This window comes from Limulus polyphemus, unplaced genomic scaffold, assembly GCF_000517525.1.
Source record: "Limulus polyphemus unplaced genomic scaffold, Limulus_polyphemus-2.1.2 Scaffold268, whole genome shotgun sequence".
NCBI lineage: Eukaryota > Metazoa > Arthropoda > Merostomata > Xiphosura > Limulidae > Limulus > Limulus polyphemus.
Window position 1 is genome coordinate 508,494 of NW_013665878.1, and position 16,126 is coordinate 524,619.

Genomic DNA, 16,126 nt, shown 5'->3' on the forward strand with positions numbered 1-16,126 from the left:
AGTTCTGATACGAAATCCACGTACCTTATATCATAATTTAGGTGTAGCCTTTTCCGACGTAGTATTCACATTTACTTTGTGCTTATTTGAACATGTTTTTGTACCTTTTTAATCTTTGTGTTGCCTTCCTATTGTTTTTACACGTTTATGATATAATGAAAACACCTAAAATAATGGTTACTGTAAGTAGAAAACTTGTATACGAAACACAACCGACAGTGATACTAACACCGTAGAGTTCATTTGAGGTTCAAAGCTAAATAGTTATCTCTTACAAGCCTTCTGGCAACTCAGAAGTAAGCTTTACAGCTTATAACACTAAATGCGGGGTCACGTTGTAGAATGCCTATTGGGTAAGCTTTGCGCTTACACGAAAACAATTTCGTGGGGATTTGAAATTAAGTTTTATCTTAGTAGAGATCAATCAGGAATTGAGTTAATAAATATCCCAGTCGTTAATTGAAACAAAAGTGTTAAATTTCGCCTTGATTTTGCATTTGAAATCAATGGCCTCGTCCTAAAAGCATTGGAACGATGAAAGAAATTAGTTCCTAAAGTTATATTGGGAAGACTTATCTCTGCCTAGGTTTTAGATTTGAGTAATATTAATTAAAACTAAATCTGCACTGCATGCCAACTATAAAATATACTCTGCCATGACCAAGCTGAAAACTATTTATTTAGACTTATCTCTACCTAGGTTTTAGATTTGAGTAATATTAATTAGAACTAAATCTGCACTGCATGCCAACTATAAAATATACTCTGCCATGACCAAGCTGAAAACTATTTATTTAGACTTATCTCTGCCTAGGTTTTAGATTTGAGTAATATTAATTAGAACTAAATCTGCACTGAATGTTAACTATAAAATATACTCTGCCATGACCAAGCTGAAAACTATTTACTTAGACTTATCTCTGCCTAGGTTTTAGATTTGAGTAATATTAATTAGAACTAAATCTGCACTGAATGTCAACTATAAAATATACTCTGCCATGACCAAGCTGAAAACTATTTATTTAGACTTATCTCTGCCTAGGTTTTAGATTTGAGTAATATTAATTAGAACTAAATCTGCACTGCATGCCAACTATAAAATATACTCTGCCATGACCAAGCTGAAAACTATTTATTTAGACTTATCTCTGTCAGAAAACAAGTAGGATTAATCATTGTATTACCTGTAACATTTCTAAGGAACAAGTCTCTATTTCAACAACCCCCAGTGGCACAGCGGTATGTGTATGCGGATTTATACTGCTAGAAACCTGGTTTCGATACCCGTGGTGGGCAAAGCACAGATAGCCCTTTGTGTAGCTTTGTTCTTTATAACAAACAACAATTCAAACATAACTTCTGCTTTCTTCTTTGTGTATTTTAACTGGATGAAAACTGATAAGCATAGCTTTATTTATAGTTTGATTTAAGAAATACTAACCATAAACCATATTTTTTCCCCGTTTTTGTGACGCTTAAAAGACAAAATAAACTTATAAATACCCTGAGCACTAAGAGAAATGTCTTATGTAAATTGAAGTCGCAAACGTTAGTTTGAAGGTCGTTATCCCACTATAAAGTTATATATGCATCACCTGCTATTTTATGAGAAATATATTGAGGTCATTGAAGCAGAACTTTGATGCCACGTTCTGCTAAACTGATGCTAATAGTTGTAAATACTATATAATACCCAACAAGTATAAATCTCTTTAATAATTAACAGTAAATGTCATTTATAAAGTAAATACATATCTATACAATTGATGTATATATTTTAGACAAATTTTACAACGTTTTCTTCTTTTCTTTTTTTTGCGTTTCATAGGAGTCTCGACCACCTGGTGTTAGAGTGTTATTTGATTGTTTTTTTTCTCTCTGTCGTATACGCACATACAGAGATCATTTAAATCTTCTTCGGGTAATTTAGAAAGCATCGAGTTCATCTGCGTTACATACGTTTCACATTTCCTAGCGTATCGATAAATTTGTTTCCGGCTTCATAATCCAAAACATTACATAACTTGTGGAACAGAATAATCTATCTACGTGTAGATAGATTTGGTATTGTAAAATACTAATTTATACGACTGCTACCTAAGTAATTGAACTAACAAAGTTTGACTTTCTAAAATGACTCTGAAGTGTCAACTTGAAAAGCGATTCTTTGAAAACAACTTAGAAGACAGGCTTTTGAGTTTTTGTTAGTATTGGTATGTTCTTGTTTGTCGTCTGTAATATATGTACCTTTTTTTAAAGTACAATACTTTCTAGGCACGTTTAAAAAAGAAATTATGTAAACACAAAGATTTTTTTTACTTCTTGTTAATGAGGTTAAACTAAGATGTATACTTCTTTTACATGTATGCATTCGTTGATAATTCTGTATATATAGATAGATACTTTTTTGAGTAGCACAGTTCTTCACGTTGTGGTGATTATTTTATATTACTGTGGAGCTGGCATGAGCAGTGACACTACTATTTATGTTCAAATAACCTTCAAAATTAGCTACTCTCTCGTCCTCTCCAGCGCCACCTGTAGCCAATTCTCGGAAGCAGCGACGAGAAAGAACAACATTTACCCGAGCGCAGTTAGATGTTCTGGAGTCTTTGTTTACGAAAACCCGTTATCCAGATATCTTCATGCGTGAAGAGGTAGCATTGAAAATTAACCTGCCAGAGTCCAGAGTCCAGGTAAGCCTGTTTAAAACTGTTCAATCTAGAACACAAGCTAGATCTTTTAACGGTTGAACCTTCCACAATTCGTAGTACGGGTAAGCCTGCTTAAAACTGTTCAGTATAGAATACAAGCTAGATCTTTAAACATTTGAACCTTCAAGTGTCCAGGTAAGACTGTTTAAAACTGTTCAGTATAGAATACAAGCTAGATCTTTAAACGGTTGAACCTTCCAGAATTCGGAGTACAGGTAAGCCGGTTTAAAACTGTTTAGTCTCGAATACAAGCTAGATCTTTAGACGGTTGAGCCTTCCAGAATTCGGAATACGGGTAAGCCTGTTTAAAACTGTTCAGTATAGAATACAAGCTAGATCTTTAAGCGTTGGTTAAGCTAGCTAGTCTAAATTCAAAATAGGAAGAAAATATTGGTTGAAAAAAAAATAAGTGCAAAGTGCAGTACAGGTAAGACTTAGAGTTGAACCTCCCAGAAAACAAAAGACTGGCAAGTCCTCTAAGTGTCAATGAGAAAGAAGAAGTGCAATATGTAGCTAAACTTTTACAGAATTGATGAATCCTACCAGAGGCTAAAATAACATATTTTTTTTTTGTGTGAACAGTTTAGATATATAAAATAATACGACTAGCGAAAACCCACAATATAAGTTAATCCTTTAATTGTGGGTTCAGGCAACTTCATACTGGTACGTTGGCAAGACGTGGAGAATTTAGTTCAACAAGATTAAGTACAGGTAAGACTTCATATATGAATTCGAACAACCCAAGTTTCAAAACGCTTAAGCGTCGCGAACAAAAGAAAATGCTCCTTGGTTATGTACGAAAAAATATTAAGCATCCCTTTTTTTTTGTTTTGTTTTTTGTATCAGAATATAAATTTTAGTATCCATTTCAGTTAAACACAAATATTAATCGTCAAGAACTTTCATTAACCACCCCCCAAAAAACGTACAACACGTATGATAGTTAAACGTAGTCTAAACGTCACGTTAGTGTAGCCTATATAATGTGTAAAGCTTAGTGTAATTCCTTATAGTGATGGCACACGAAGACACACATTCGGCATGTAATGCTGTTTGAATACAAGAAGGGAAACAACGCCTCTGTAGCAACAAAGAATATCAAAGAAGTTTATGAAATGTTTCGAACGTTCTTAAGTGTCAACGATGGTTCAGCAAATTTCGTTCAGGTGACTTTGGCCTTAAAAACTGTGATGGCAGGGGCCGACATGTTGGAATTGATATTGATGCTCTGAAAACGCTTGTTGAGTCTAGCCCAAGGCAATACACTTGTAAAATGGTCCTGAAATTGCATGTCTCTCATGAAATGATACGTAAACATCTAAGGAATATCGGAAAACTCCATATAGAAGGTGTTTGAGTGCCTCACGAACTCTCCGATGATCATCGTTTCCAACGTGTGAACGTTGCTTTGTCTCTTCGGGCGCGTAATGCGCGAGAACCATTTTTTGACAGAATTGTCACCAGTGATGAAAAATGGATTCTCTATGCGAATATTAAACGCCAAAAACAATAGCTCACTCCTAGACAAAAACCACTTCCGACCCCAAAACCTGGACTTCGTCCGCAGAAAGTAATGTTTTGCATTTGGTGGGACATCAAAGGAGTGATTCATTTCGAACTCCTCACTTCACAGTGAAATGTCAATGCAGAAATCTATAGCCAGCAACTGGAACGTTTAAATCAAACCCTTCAACAGTTACACCCTTCACTCATCAATCTGACAATCATCACGACAATGTCCACTCGTGGCACGTTTGATGCAGCACAAGATTATGGAGTTGGGTTGGAAAGTTCTCCCACACCCACCATATTCTCCAGATATGGCACCATCATATTGCCATCTTCTTCGTTCGCTGCAACACCATCTTTTTGCTTTAAAGCTAAGTGATTTCTTTAATAAGGGAATTAACAACCTGATTATAAGATGGAAAAGCATCATCGATAAGAATGGAGACTATTTCATTTAACAAATGCTTTGTTTGATATATAAGTTGTTCGGGTTTTTTCATCTAAAAAAAGCGACATTAATTTCTTGACGACCTAATAGTTTGTTGTGTTGAAGTATTGGACTTAATCTCAAGTTTGAAATGCTTGTGTTCCAGTTTCCATGGCGCGTTTTCTGGCCAATAACAACAAACAAAAGTTATACCATATAGCATTTAACTGATAAAATAAAAAGCTTCGCATTTGATGAGTAAACAAATAAAACTAAGATAAAATTGACAACGAGTAAGGATGGTAAAACATGGCCTACAAAGAAATGTATCTGCAGCAGTAGGATCGTACACTGATGTTCGAATTAAACCAGAATGTGGTGGTATTAACGTTTGTAAATACGTTTTAGTTTTTCATTTCTTATATAAAGTTTGATACATTTATATTTTAGAACTGGAGCATAGTTATCTGTAGTTACTTTATATCTATAACTTTTTCAAAGTTTTAAAAGGATATCACCTAAAATTACAACACACGGCACGTCTATAGTTGAATTGTATTTCTGCTTGTTAGGTATGGTTTAAAAATCGTCGAGCTAAGTGCCGTCAGCAACAGCAACAGCACCAACAGAATGAGGGGCCATCAACGAAGAGTTCGCGTTCCAAAAAGATTAAAATTTCACATCCAGCCACAACTTTACAAACTACGAGTCATCGAGATTCGGTATACAAACCAGCCTCTTTACCTCCTGTACCAGCACCCTCCCCACCTTCTGTGACATCCAACGGTACTAGCGCCATCTGGAGTCCAGTGATTACTCCTATGTCCGATTTCATGTCCGGCAGCAGTTGTATGCAAAGGCCATCCTATCAAATGACCAATATGAACAACACCAGTAACTGCTACCCTCAAGGTTACGGACCAGCGTCCTACTATGGAAACATGAGTATGGAATATCTCCCGCCACCAATGACGCATGCGCAGTTGAGTGTCTCGCCAATGAACTCTTTGAATCAAATGAACATGCCTGTGATGACATCGCACATGAACACCGTAGGACTACCGTCTACGCAACCTCTGACCCCGCGAACCTCCCCAATTAACGGGAGTATTTCATCAAACGACTGTATAGAGTATGGTGTTGAAAAGCCAGCTGCATGGAAGTTTCAAGTGTTGTGAAATGTGTTTGGTGTAACTCACGTGATTAATGTTAATACAGTTACCTTATTTCGTTACAAGTTAGTACAACACAGGAAATTTTCGGTTCTTCTAGCATCACATTCACAGTAAGGTAGGATTAGTGTGTATTTTAAAATTGGTTTCTCCCATACAGCCTTTTGGTTATATTATTGTGAATAGGAACTGATTAATTGAATTTTCTTTCACGTAAGCAATCTGAGAAACTTCTGATTTGTGACCGGACCCATAATATTTAGGACTGATCTTAGTGCTCGTTTCGTTCTACTATCGAGAAACTACGAAGTTTCTCAAATAACACGTGAATGCCCAAGTGATACTAAGACAACTATACCACCAGAAATAAAGGGTAGTATTGATTATCAAGAATTCAGTTTAAAAGCTGACAACGTTTGGTAGCAAAGGAGATTTTATTTCATGGTTTATTTTTAAGACTTTCTAATCTGTGAATATCTGATTTTACGTATGAAGTAATTTGACTGAATAATTTAGGGCTAACAAACTGTTTTCCTTTTATCTTTTTTTCGTTAATGTGTTCACATATAATTGTCCATAAACTAAATAACTCGATTTTCATTGCAAAATATTTGGCCAAACGCTAGAAGAAATAACAGAAACAAAATAAATCAGGTAAAGGTTCTGTAATGAAGCGTACAATCTTGAAAAGTTACAGATAGTCTGATTGGAGAATACGCAAAAGCTTTATGGAAGATGAAGACATCGTAGAAAAGATTTAAAAAACTTATTTTAGATGTAAATTTGTTGTTTTCGGAAAATGTATTCATGTTTTTAGTTTCTAAACAAGTCATGATGTGACTCATAACACGAGTTTTCTTCTAAACGAGTCATGGTGTAACTTTATATAACATGAGTTTTGTTTTAGTCGAGTTATGGCGAAATTTCGTAATATGAGTTGTTGTTTTTTAAACTTAGTAACAATACGTTTTCTTCTAAACGAGTCATGGTGTAACTTTATATAACATGAGTTTTGTTTTAGTCGAGTTATGGCGAAATTTCGTAATATGAGTTGTTGTTTTTTAAACTTAGTAACAATACGTTTTCTTCTAAACGAGTCATGGTGTGACTCATAACACGAGTTTTCTTCTAAACGAGTCACGGTTTAACTTCGTAACATGATCTTTCTTTGGAATAATGAGATTTTCTTTCAAACGTATCATGACTTCGTAACACGAGTTCTTCTTCTAAACACTTCATGGCATGACTTTGTAACATGAAGGTTAAACAATTCGGGCTAACCAAGATATATGTTGAAGCTTCCTGTTTTCTGTTAATTGCTTGATAAACCTACAATTAAGTTTTTATTACTTGAAACGAACTTATGCGAGGTTTATGAAGTATACCTTATTGCCTTTTTATCATCAACCTTTACACAGACAGGTACGGTCATTTTGGAAGCCATTGCAAAATTTTATTTTGACATTTAAACAAAGAATAAACTCGAATGGGTGAGGATAAAACATGTCATTATTTTAGAAGTAGAGAGAGAGAAGAAATAATTGAAGAATGTTTGAACGTAGATGGTAGACGAAAAAATATTTTAGGATACTCAAAATGAGGCGAGGAAAATTCAAGATTACGAGGTAATAATGTTCAGTAGATTATTAAGCGGATGAGAAAAAAGACGTTAAAATATTTAATGAACAAAATTGAAATAGCTTAAGACTAATTTATTTAAAAGTTCTCAACGAAATGACTTAACTGGTCTACACAATACTGATAGATAGAAAAACGTATTGGTCGACGTTCTAAGATGATGGTTTGAAGCTAAAGTATGAGTCGAAAAACTTCAAGACTTCAGTTGATATGCTTGTTAAACGTTGCATGCATTTGTATACTATAGGTTAATTCTTTTTGCAAATCTAATCACATACAAAAACAAGAGAGCTAAACCTAGCATTTGCTAGTACTATTTGAGATTTAAAATGTCTGATTATTTATTACCCACATGGCTCAATCATTATTTTCATGCAAATTATGCTTCGTAAGCTTTAATTCTTGTTTATTATAATTCTATATAATTAATGTTCAGCCTTTTGAAAACAAAGTGATAAAACATTATCACAGCACGTAAAATCTGGCAACTTCATTATGTATGACTAATTTGATGTTTTTCTTTTACTTCTAATACTGATTTCCAGTTTTTGAATCTATGAATAAAAATCACCGTATGTGATGAAAAGCCCCTCTGTTACCGTTTTATTAATACATAAGCAAAAGTAAATAACCTTACTGCTTTTCCTTGGCATCATATTCTAACAACGATAAAGTTAGCTGACCGAAAGGACGTTATAGCTAGTTGATGAGAAACGGTCAGTAGCGAATATTAGAGTCAGGTGTTTAGATATTTTTCATCTCAAATTTCGTAAGCCTTCTGTGATCATCACTGTCATCATATTCATAATCAGTCTATAATATCAATGTGTTTTACAAACGGATGTTTATTCTCGCCAGGCATACAATGTCCTTGTTTAGGGCCACTGAACTATTTTTTGTTTATACACGATAAGAAATACCTTTCTTTCAGACTGCATAATTGTACGTTTATCACATCGAAAATCATTATTTTCCAAATTAAACAAAATGCACACCTGAATTCATGCAAGCACTGAAATAGATCTAGTTATTTTTGTTTCATTTTTTTTTAAACGTGTTCTTTCTTGAAAATATGAATGTTCATACTTCAAGTAAATGAATCAAGAAGTTTCAGTTCTTCAGCACAGGCCATTAATTTTTGTTTGCATTCCAGTAAACTGGGCATAAAAGGTGTGGTAAGCCAAGCCCAAAGCTTTAATTTGCCAGTAAACTTTCATAAGTCGTCTTCTTCAAGAAGCAGTAATATTATGACTTATGATGTCAATTTCGTATGATTTCTAAAATATAAAAATAACTGGACTGTACATTCGAATGTGTAGAAGTTTGGAGCATGTCGATGTGTTTATGTTTTATTTTGTAAACTCTCTACAGAATTATTATATAAACTATGCCACCATATGTTAAATAAATTCTGTGTGTCTATACGATCATTATTCATTAACATATATGCTTTCATAGAATTTTAATTTTTTAATTTTTTCTTACTATTTTGAAGTAGACTGATGCTCAGAGAGAGAGAGAGAGAAAAAAAGTGTATTTGTGAGATTTTACTTCTTTTTTTTCAGTAATCTTTCGATAAATCTAGTTAAAACCTTGAATTTATAAAATAAGTTCACTCGAATTCCAGTTTGGGATTCTGTGTTATGTTTGTTGCTCTGTGGAAATGTTGCAACAGTGGGGTGTAAATAAAAGTTAATTGTATCTGTAGTTTGTGTATATTTATGGATGTAAATTACGTGAAATACAGAGCGGACTTAGGAAAATACACAAATAAACAATAGTTTAACGAGTAAGACACGTTAATGTGTTGATCAAATATTCATAATATACTAGATGTGCCCAGCAATAAAGTTCTCAGTCAAGTCCGCGTATGAACATCCAATCATAGAATATAAGGTACAAGAAAAAATAAGCAGTTTTTTTAATATCTTGATTATCAAACAATTATTGAAGGAATTAAAAGACAACTGATCTAATTCAGTGTTTTCCAAACTCTTTTAGTCTGAGGCTCCCTTGATGTGAATAAAAAAGGTTGAGGCTCCCCAACCTATAAAAAGTCCTAAAAATGTGATTTTAAAATGTTACCCTTCCCCATTACTTTAGCGTGGTGATGTACCATTTAATTACCTCAACATAATTTTTATCGGCTTATTGTTTATTGAGAATTAAAATTAATTCATTATCTTTGTTTTCGGCCCATTTTTTTTGCGGCCCTCCAGGAAAAGCTTCACTGCCCCTAGGGGGGCCGTGACTCCCACTTTGGGAAACATTGGTCTAATGTACAACATAAAGTAGCTAACATTCTACTCTTCACAGGATTTCCTCTGTAAGTTAGATCCTTTGTACTATTTATCTACTTTAGTTACTTTTGTCACATTTGTTCCGTTGTATATCTCTTATAATATGCATAAAACTTTACTGAATTATTGTGACATAATAATAGACTAATTTCACACGGTTGTTTGCATTAAAATAATTCTAAAAGAATCGAAATTTTTACCAAACTTAAAAATGGATGGAAAAGAACTGAGGATCCACATGTTTCTGGAAGACGTAGCACCTTTTTGAAACAGAGGAATGTTAACTTTTTTGTAACACGATAAATGCTTAAGATGTTAATTTTGCACATTATTCGACTTCATATTAGAGAACATATACATTGATTATATTAAGTCTACAGGTTTACGACGCTAAAATTCAGGTTTCGATGCCCGTAATGGGCAGAGCACATATAGCTTGTTGTGTAGTTGTGCGCTTAACAACAACCAGATCAACTTATATGTAATACAAAAAGACGAATTAAAGGTTCAGAAAAAATAGGACTTGCTCGCTGAAGGTGCAGTTAACTAAGAAGTTGCCCCCCCCCAAGTTGCACAAACAAAGGAGTTCCCTGAAGATACTCTTCAGGAAAATGTTTTAATCCACCACGAACAAAAAATGAAAAACGTTTAGATTAAGTAGTTTAGATATGATCCATCTTGTACTTTGAATTTAAAGTTTCAACACACATTCCGAAACCGGCTAATAATTTATCATGGTTAGTCCGCACGATAACGGTGAATAGAAAGGTTAACCGCCACTGTTATTATATCATGATTAGTCTGCATGGTAATGGTTAAGAAGAAGATTAATTGGCACTGTGGTTATGTGTTTGGTCATTCGACACGATAATGGTTAAAAGAAAGGTTAACCGACACTTTTATTATATCATGGTTATTCGATACGATAACGATTAAGAGAAAGATTAGCTTGGCACCGTGGGTATATCATGGTTATTCGATACGATAACGATTAAGAGAAAGATTAGCTTAGCACCGTGGGTATATCATGGTTATTCGATACGATAACGATTAAGGGAAAGATTAGCTTGGCACCGTGGGTATATCATGGTTATTCGATACGATAACGATTAAGAGAAAGATTAGCTTGGCACCGTGGGTATATCATGATTATTCGATACGATAATGGTTAAGAGAAAGATTAGCTTGGCAACGTGGGTATATCATGGTTATTCGATACGATAACGATTAAGAGAAAGATTAGCTTAGCACCCTGGGTATATCATGGTTATTCGATACGATAATGGTTAAGAGAAAGATTAGCTTGGCACCGTGGGTATATCATGGTTATTCGATACGATAATGGTTAAGAGAAAGATTAGCTTGGCACCGTGGGTATATCATGGTTATTCGATACGATAATGGTTAAGATTAACCGACGTTGTTAGTACATTATACCATGGTCAATCTGCAGGGTAACGGTTAAGAATTGGTATGTTTTACTAATGTCAAAATGGCGTTATAATAATATGACGGTCTAGCAGAACGCGCGTCATTATATATATATTGCGAACTTGGGTGTCTGTCCGAACGTTAGTCTGTCTCCTGTTTGAAAAGCTGCGCATGGACGCAGGTAAAGCTCAAGATTCACTTTTGAAATGACGGGAGAACAGGCATGAATAACGTTGATGCTAAATTTTATTTCGCAAGAAGGATATTCTACACTAAATTGTTAGCAGTTAATCACACTATCATTCACATTTCAAAATGTGATGTAACTTAAAGAATAAAAATGTAGACTTAGAGTATGTTATTGTTGAGTGGCTCTTAGCATGACTGAAATGTTCAAGCGGTGGGTTGAATAAGTAGCTCAGAACTTAGGCTTTGAGTGAAACCAAGAGTGCAACACAGTTAACCTCTTTAAAGTCCATGAAATAATTTAAATTGATAGATTGACTTAAACTTTCCCCATCACTGGGGACGGGTACTTTTGCTTGTCATTAAATATAGTATCTTCGATGGGATATGCAAATACATCTGTCAGAGTTTAACATCAGTGACAACTTAGAATGAATACATCTGTCCTGATAACTAGTAGACATTAAAAATAGTTACATGGTGACCTAAAACGAGTCCAAAAAATAGTAATTGCAGTCTTAAGCATGACAACACTTCATCAGTGGTGCCCAGAGTACAGACAATGAATGACAGGAAGAGTGTGAAGTATTTAATGAAACTCGTCTTAATCCTTTCTCTACTATGAAATATATGGAGCAAACCATACTAAGAAAACCTTTTATTGACAAGAGTTGGGTTTCCTTAGAAGGGTTAACATCATCCAAAGTATAGCCAAACGTTGTTACTTCTCATGTTTAGCTCCAAAATATTGAATTCCACCCTGATGAGTGCGATAATACGACGGTCCTATGAACTTGTATGGTCTGAAAAGAATGGGCTGCAACGAAGAAGAAACCTTACAGTATATTGTGTAATCTGTAATCTGAGATAGGTAGTCCAATCAGCAGGGTTTCTAAAAAAGCTAAAAGTCGGCGTATTTATGTATACATCAACAAAATAAATTCAACTGTCATTTTAAAATTCTGAATAAGAATATAATGCATGACAATTAAATAATTTGTGGATAGAACGAAGCTTGTCTCTCAGAGTTCCCAGAACACCAGTCACCACAACGTCCTTCAGTCCATCCTGTTCACCTAGATCGATTCTGAGGAGATTTCGATCAACAGATTGTAGTAGTTCTTCTTCCCGAGTATACGTCTATCATCTGCAACAAGTTCTTGTTATTGACCTTCGCAACAGCACTAAACGTCAAAAGTCCAGGAGAGGATTTCTCGGAGATCCTATGTTATGCGTTTAGACAGTCACCTAACCGCAGTGCATGACGGACTCTTTATTTTAGTTATCAGTTGTTCGACTGGGGAAAAATGCTATTTCTTTTCAACACAAAAATAGAGATTTAAACCACAAAAAGAGTTAAGAAAAGCAAATTATAATAACATCTCTTGGGGAAACTAGAATACTCAGCAATAACAAATCCTGTGATCACAGCACCAATATTTCTTCTTAATAACATACATTGTAGTTATTCTAAGTAGTAACAAATAACTTGAGATACGTCAGGATATGTATAACACAATGGAAAGTAATATTTATTTACAAAGGAGACAGTTAAAGTGAATGAATGCACTTAACTACGAGACAGCGTTTAACTAGGTTTCAAAGTCTAATACTTCAGAAAGCTGCTCGTCCTAAGATAAAACAAAATTTCTTGTCCTAGCCTGAGAGAACACAATACGATATACAAAATTATAAAATACCATCCGTCTCAGTGCGAATTCCCAACCCACGTCACTGTTGGTCATTCCTATAGCAACTAATGAAAAATACAATTGTCCACTTCTAAACAGTATTCAATTATATAGCAATCTTTTCAATGAGAAAGCGCATGTGACACCAAAGAGGAATGACTCAGAAAAATAGGTAACTAGGTCAAAAGCAATATGGCCACATTCCATGGCTAACATTCTACTGTTAAAAGTAAGCACAAGGCCAAGAACGTGTTTACTATGTTGATAATTCTAGGTAAGCATGAAACGCTCAACTGACTAAACTAGGGGTCTCCAAAGCTTTTTTGGACAAGGGCCTGGAGGTAGATCTTTTTAGGCCTCGCGGGCCGGAGGGGTCGTGGTAAAAGTAAGTAGGGATGCATACATGATCAGACTGGCTTTTGCTCAATTACGTTTTCTTTTTCTTTTTATAATATTAAAAAATTATATTATTACATTAATAAACTGTTGGCCGACCGGATAAACCGAAGTCGTAGTTTGGAGACCCCTGGAATAAACTATTAAGAAGACAGAAATGATGAACTAAGCTAGGCAGACCACAATCCCATGGGTAGATTCATTCATTTGCTGTAAGAGTCACGGGGAACATGCTCCAGTGTTTGAACTGATTTTCAACTGCCTTTTGTGTTAAAACCCCTAATATAGTTCTAGTGGGTAAAGTTAAATCATTATTAATTTTGATAAACTCAGTCAACTGGAATGAAATGTGCTGTCTGTAGCATTTAGTACCTATGAACACAGCCGTAGTTCTTCAGGGTAGGAGATTTTTTTCCTGTTGATTACCTCTCTTAATAAATATTCTAAATGAACTCCAACACTTATGTTGTGTTTCGATTTACCGCCACCAATCAATAACCATTCTCTGATTCCACGTTCAAGTTTGTTTTTAAGATTAGTAAATAAGTAAAATTCAAGAAATTATTCTAGCTAGATAGCTAAGCATCTCCAACTTATATTTCAAGAAGAACAACAACAACACTTGTGTGAGTGAAAAAAACTCACATACTTCTCACCCAAACGTGATAGACACATATACAAAAGCTCATTTGGATATAATATTCTTTCTCGTTGATCTAGGCGGGTTGAGAGCTCAAAACTGACAGCTGATTAAAATCATCCAAGACGAAAAACAAACAAGTATATTTCATGTTTAGTGGGACGAATTCATCTCTTGAAAAAGGGAAGAAAATGTTTCATCTTTAGTAGGGTGCGTTTATCTCTTGCAATTGTTTGGTGCTAAATCAAACCACTCTAATTCTACACTATCCTACCAAAGCTATGGGACGCACCCTTAATTGCAGGAAAATTGGTGTGACGACGAAATATGCAAATAGTTTGGCCTATAAAGGTGATCAGCGGTTCGTTCGGAAGTCATCTTGAACTTATACGCCGAACGATGAGTACACGGAAAGAGCTACCAGTTTCAGAGGGAAGGATAGTTGGATGTCATTTGGGGAAAATGTCTGTACGTGCTATTGCGCAACAATTAAACATTTCCAGATCGATAACTGGTCGATGGACCACAGGTGACAATGAGCCCAAGAAACGACCAGGTTGGCGTAAAATACTGACTGACAGGAGCAGACGCATCTTGAGAAAACTGGTTACCTCATCTCACCGTCAGACCATAGAGAATCTGTGTTTGGAGATGCGAGCAGCCACAGGCAATCCTATGAGTGTTTCCATGACACGTCGAGAGCTGCATGCCATGAATTTTCACGGAAGAGCTGCAGCCCACAAGCCGTTGATAACAAAAATAAATGCACACCTTCGATTGGCATGGGGCAAGGCACGCCGAACCTGGACCGTGGATCACTGGAAGTCGGTTCTGTGGAGCGACAAGTTATGCTTCACGCTCTTCCAGTCTGATGAATGTGTTTGGGTATGGAGGATGTCTGGAGAATGCTTATTACCTAAGTGTGTTGTCCCAACAGTGAAGTTTGGAGGTGGCAGTATCATGGTCTGGGGGTGCTTCTCGTGGTATGGACTAGGTCCACTGGCCGCAGTGCATGGATCCATGAATGATGAGTCCTAAATTGATGTTCTGAACAATTCTGTGTATCCTACATTGTGGCAATTTTGTGGTACCGTCCCTTACACCTTCCAACATGATAATGCTCCATGTCAAAAAGCCAAGATTGTGAACGCGTGGTTTGAAGAGAATAACATCGAAACATTGGAGTGGCCAGCACAGAGCCCCAACCTCAACCCGATAGAACAACTTTTGGGATGAACTGGAACGCAGTATTAGGCCAAGACCAAAACAGTAGTGGAGCTTACTAATGCTTTAAAGGAGGAGTAGAGCACAATACCACCAACTTTCTACCAGAAATCAGTAGACAGTCTTCCACGGTGCATTGAAGCAGTCATTAAGGCCAAAAGCAGACCAACATGCTATTAATTTCTTGGAATAAAGAAACATTTTATTCATAACTACCCGTGTCCCATGACTTTTGGGTAGGATAGTGTATATTCTAATGAGTCCAAACTACCGCATGAAGACGCTGTTATTAATATTGAAATTCCTGATAGACGAGCACCAAAACTGTCGTATTTCTTTTAAAATCTTACAGAGCCCATTGTCACTCAGACTCTTAACATAATTACATTTCTGTATTTATAAGGTCAAGAAACCACTGGACTTAAAACATGATTAGTCTTTTGCTTCTTTTTTTTGCATAACAAAATTTTGTGTTTGCTTAAGGGTGTGTGGGGATGGAGTTTATTAAAGAGGTCAACGCTGTGTAAAAATATTATTTAAAAAGTAGGATATATTCGGAACTTTTCCCAGTTTCCAAAGTAATCGGTTAGATACGTGGAGCACAGGTTGTAAGCTCTGTTTAGTAAGCATGTAACAAGGTTTCGTTTATACGTAAACGGGATAAAGCTATTAAAGTGTGTAAGGAGACCAGTGGACGTCTTTTTTCGGTAAATTGATGTGGAAAATGAGTTGAATACGTTGCTGATGGTGCCGGTTTTCGTGCTGTTGTAAAGACCAGCGAACCAGGAACCGCCG

General features: G+C 35.6%; 1 protein-coding gene across 1 annotated transcript in view; it reads left to right on the forward strand.

The window, feature by feature from the left end:
• Positions 1-8,904, forward strand: part of LOC106456891 (homeobox protein OTX2-like) — a 45,996-nt gene extending 37,092 nt beyond the window's left edge. Inside the window, exons 3-4 of the mRNA XM_022382679.1 lie at positions 2,533-2,696; positions 5,226-8,904. Coding sequence (XP_022238387.1) covers positions 2,533-2,696; positions 5,226-5,831 — 770 coding nt within the window. The 3' untranslated portion in view covers positions 5,832-8,904. The remainder of the gene's footprint in view (positions 1-2,532; positions 2,697-5,225) is intronic.
• The last annotated feature ends 7,222 nt before the right edge of the window (positions 8,905-16,126 follow it).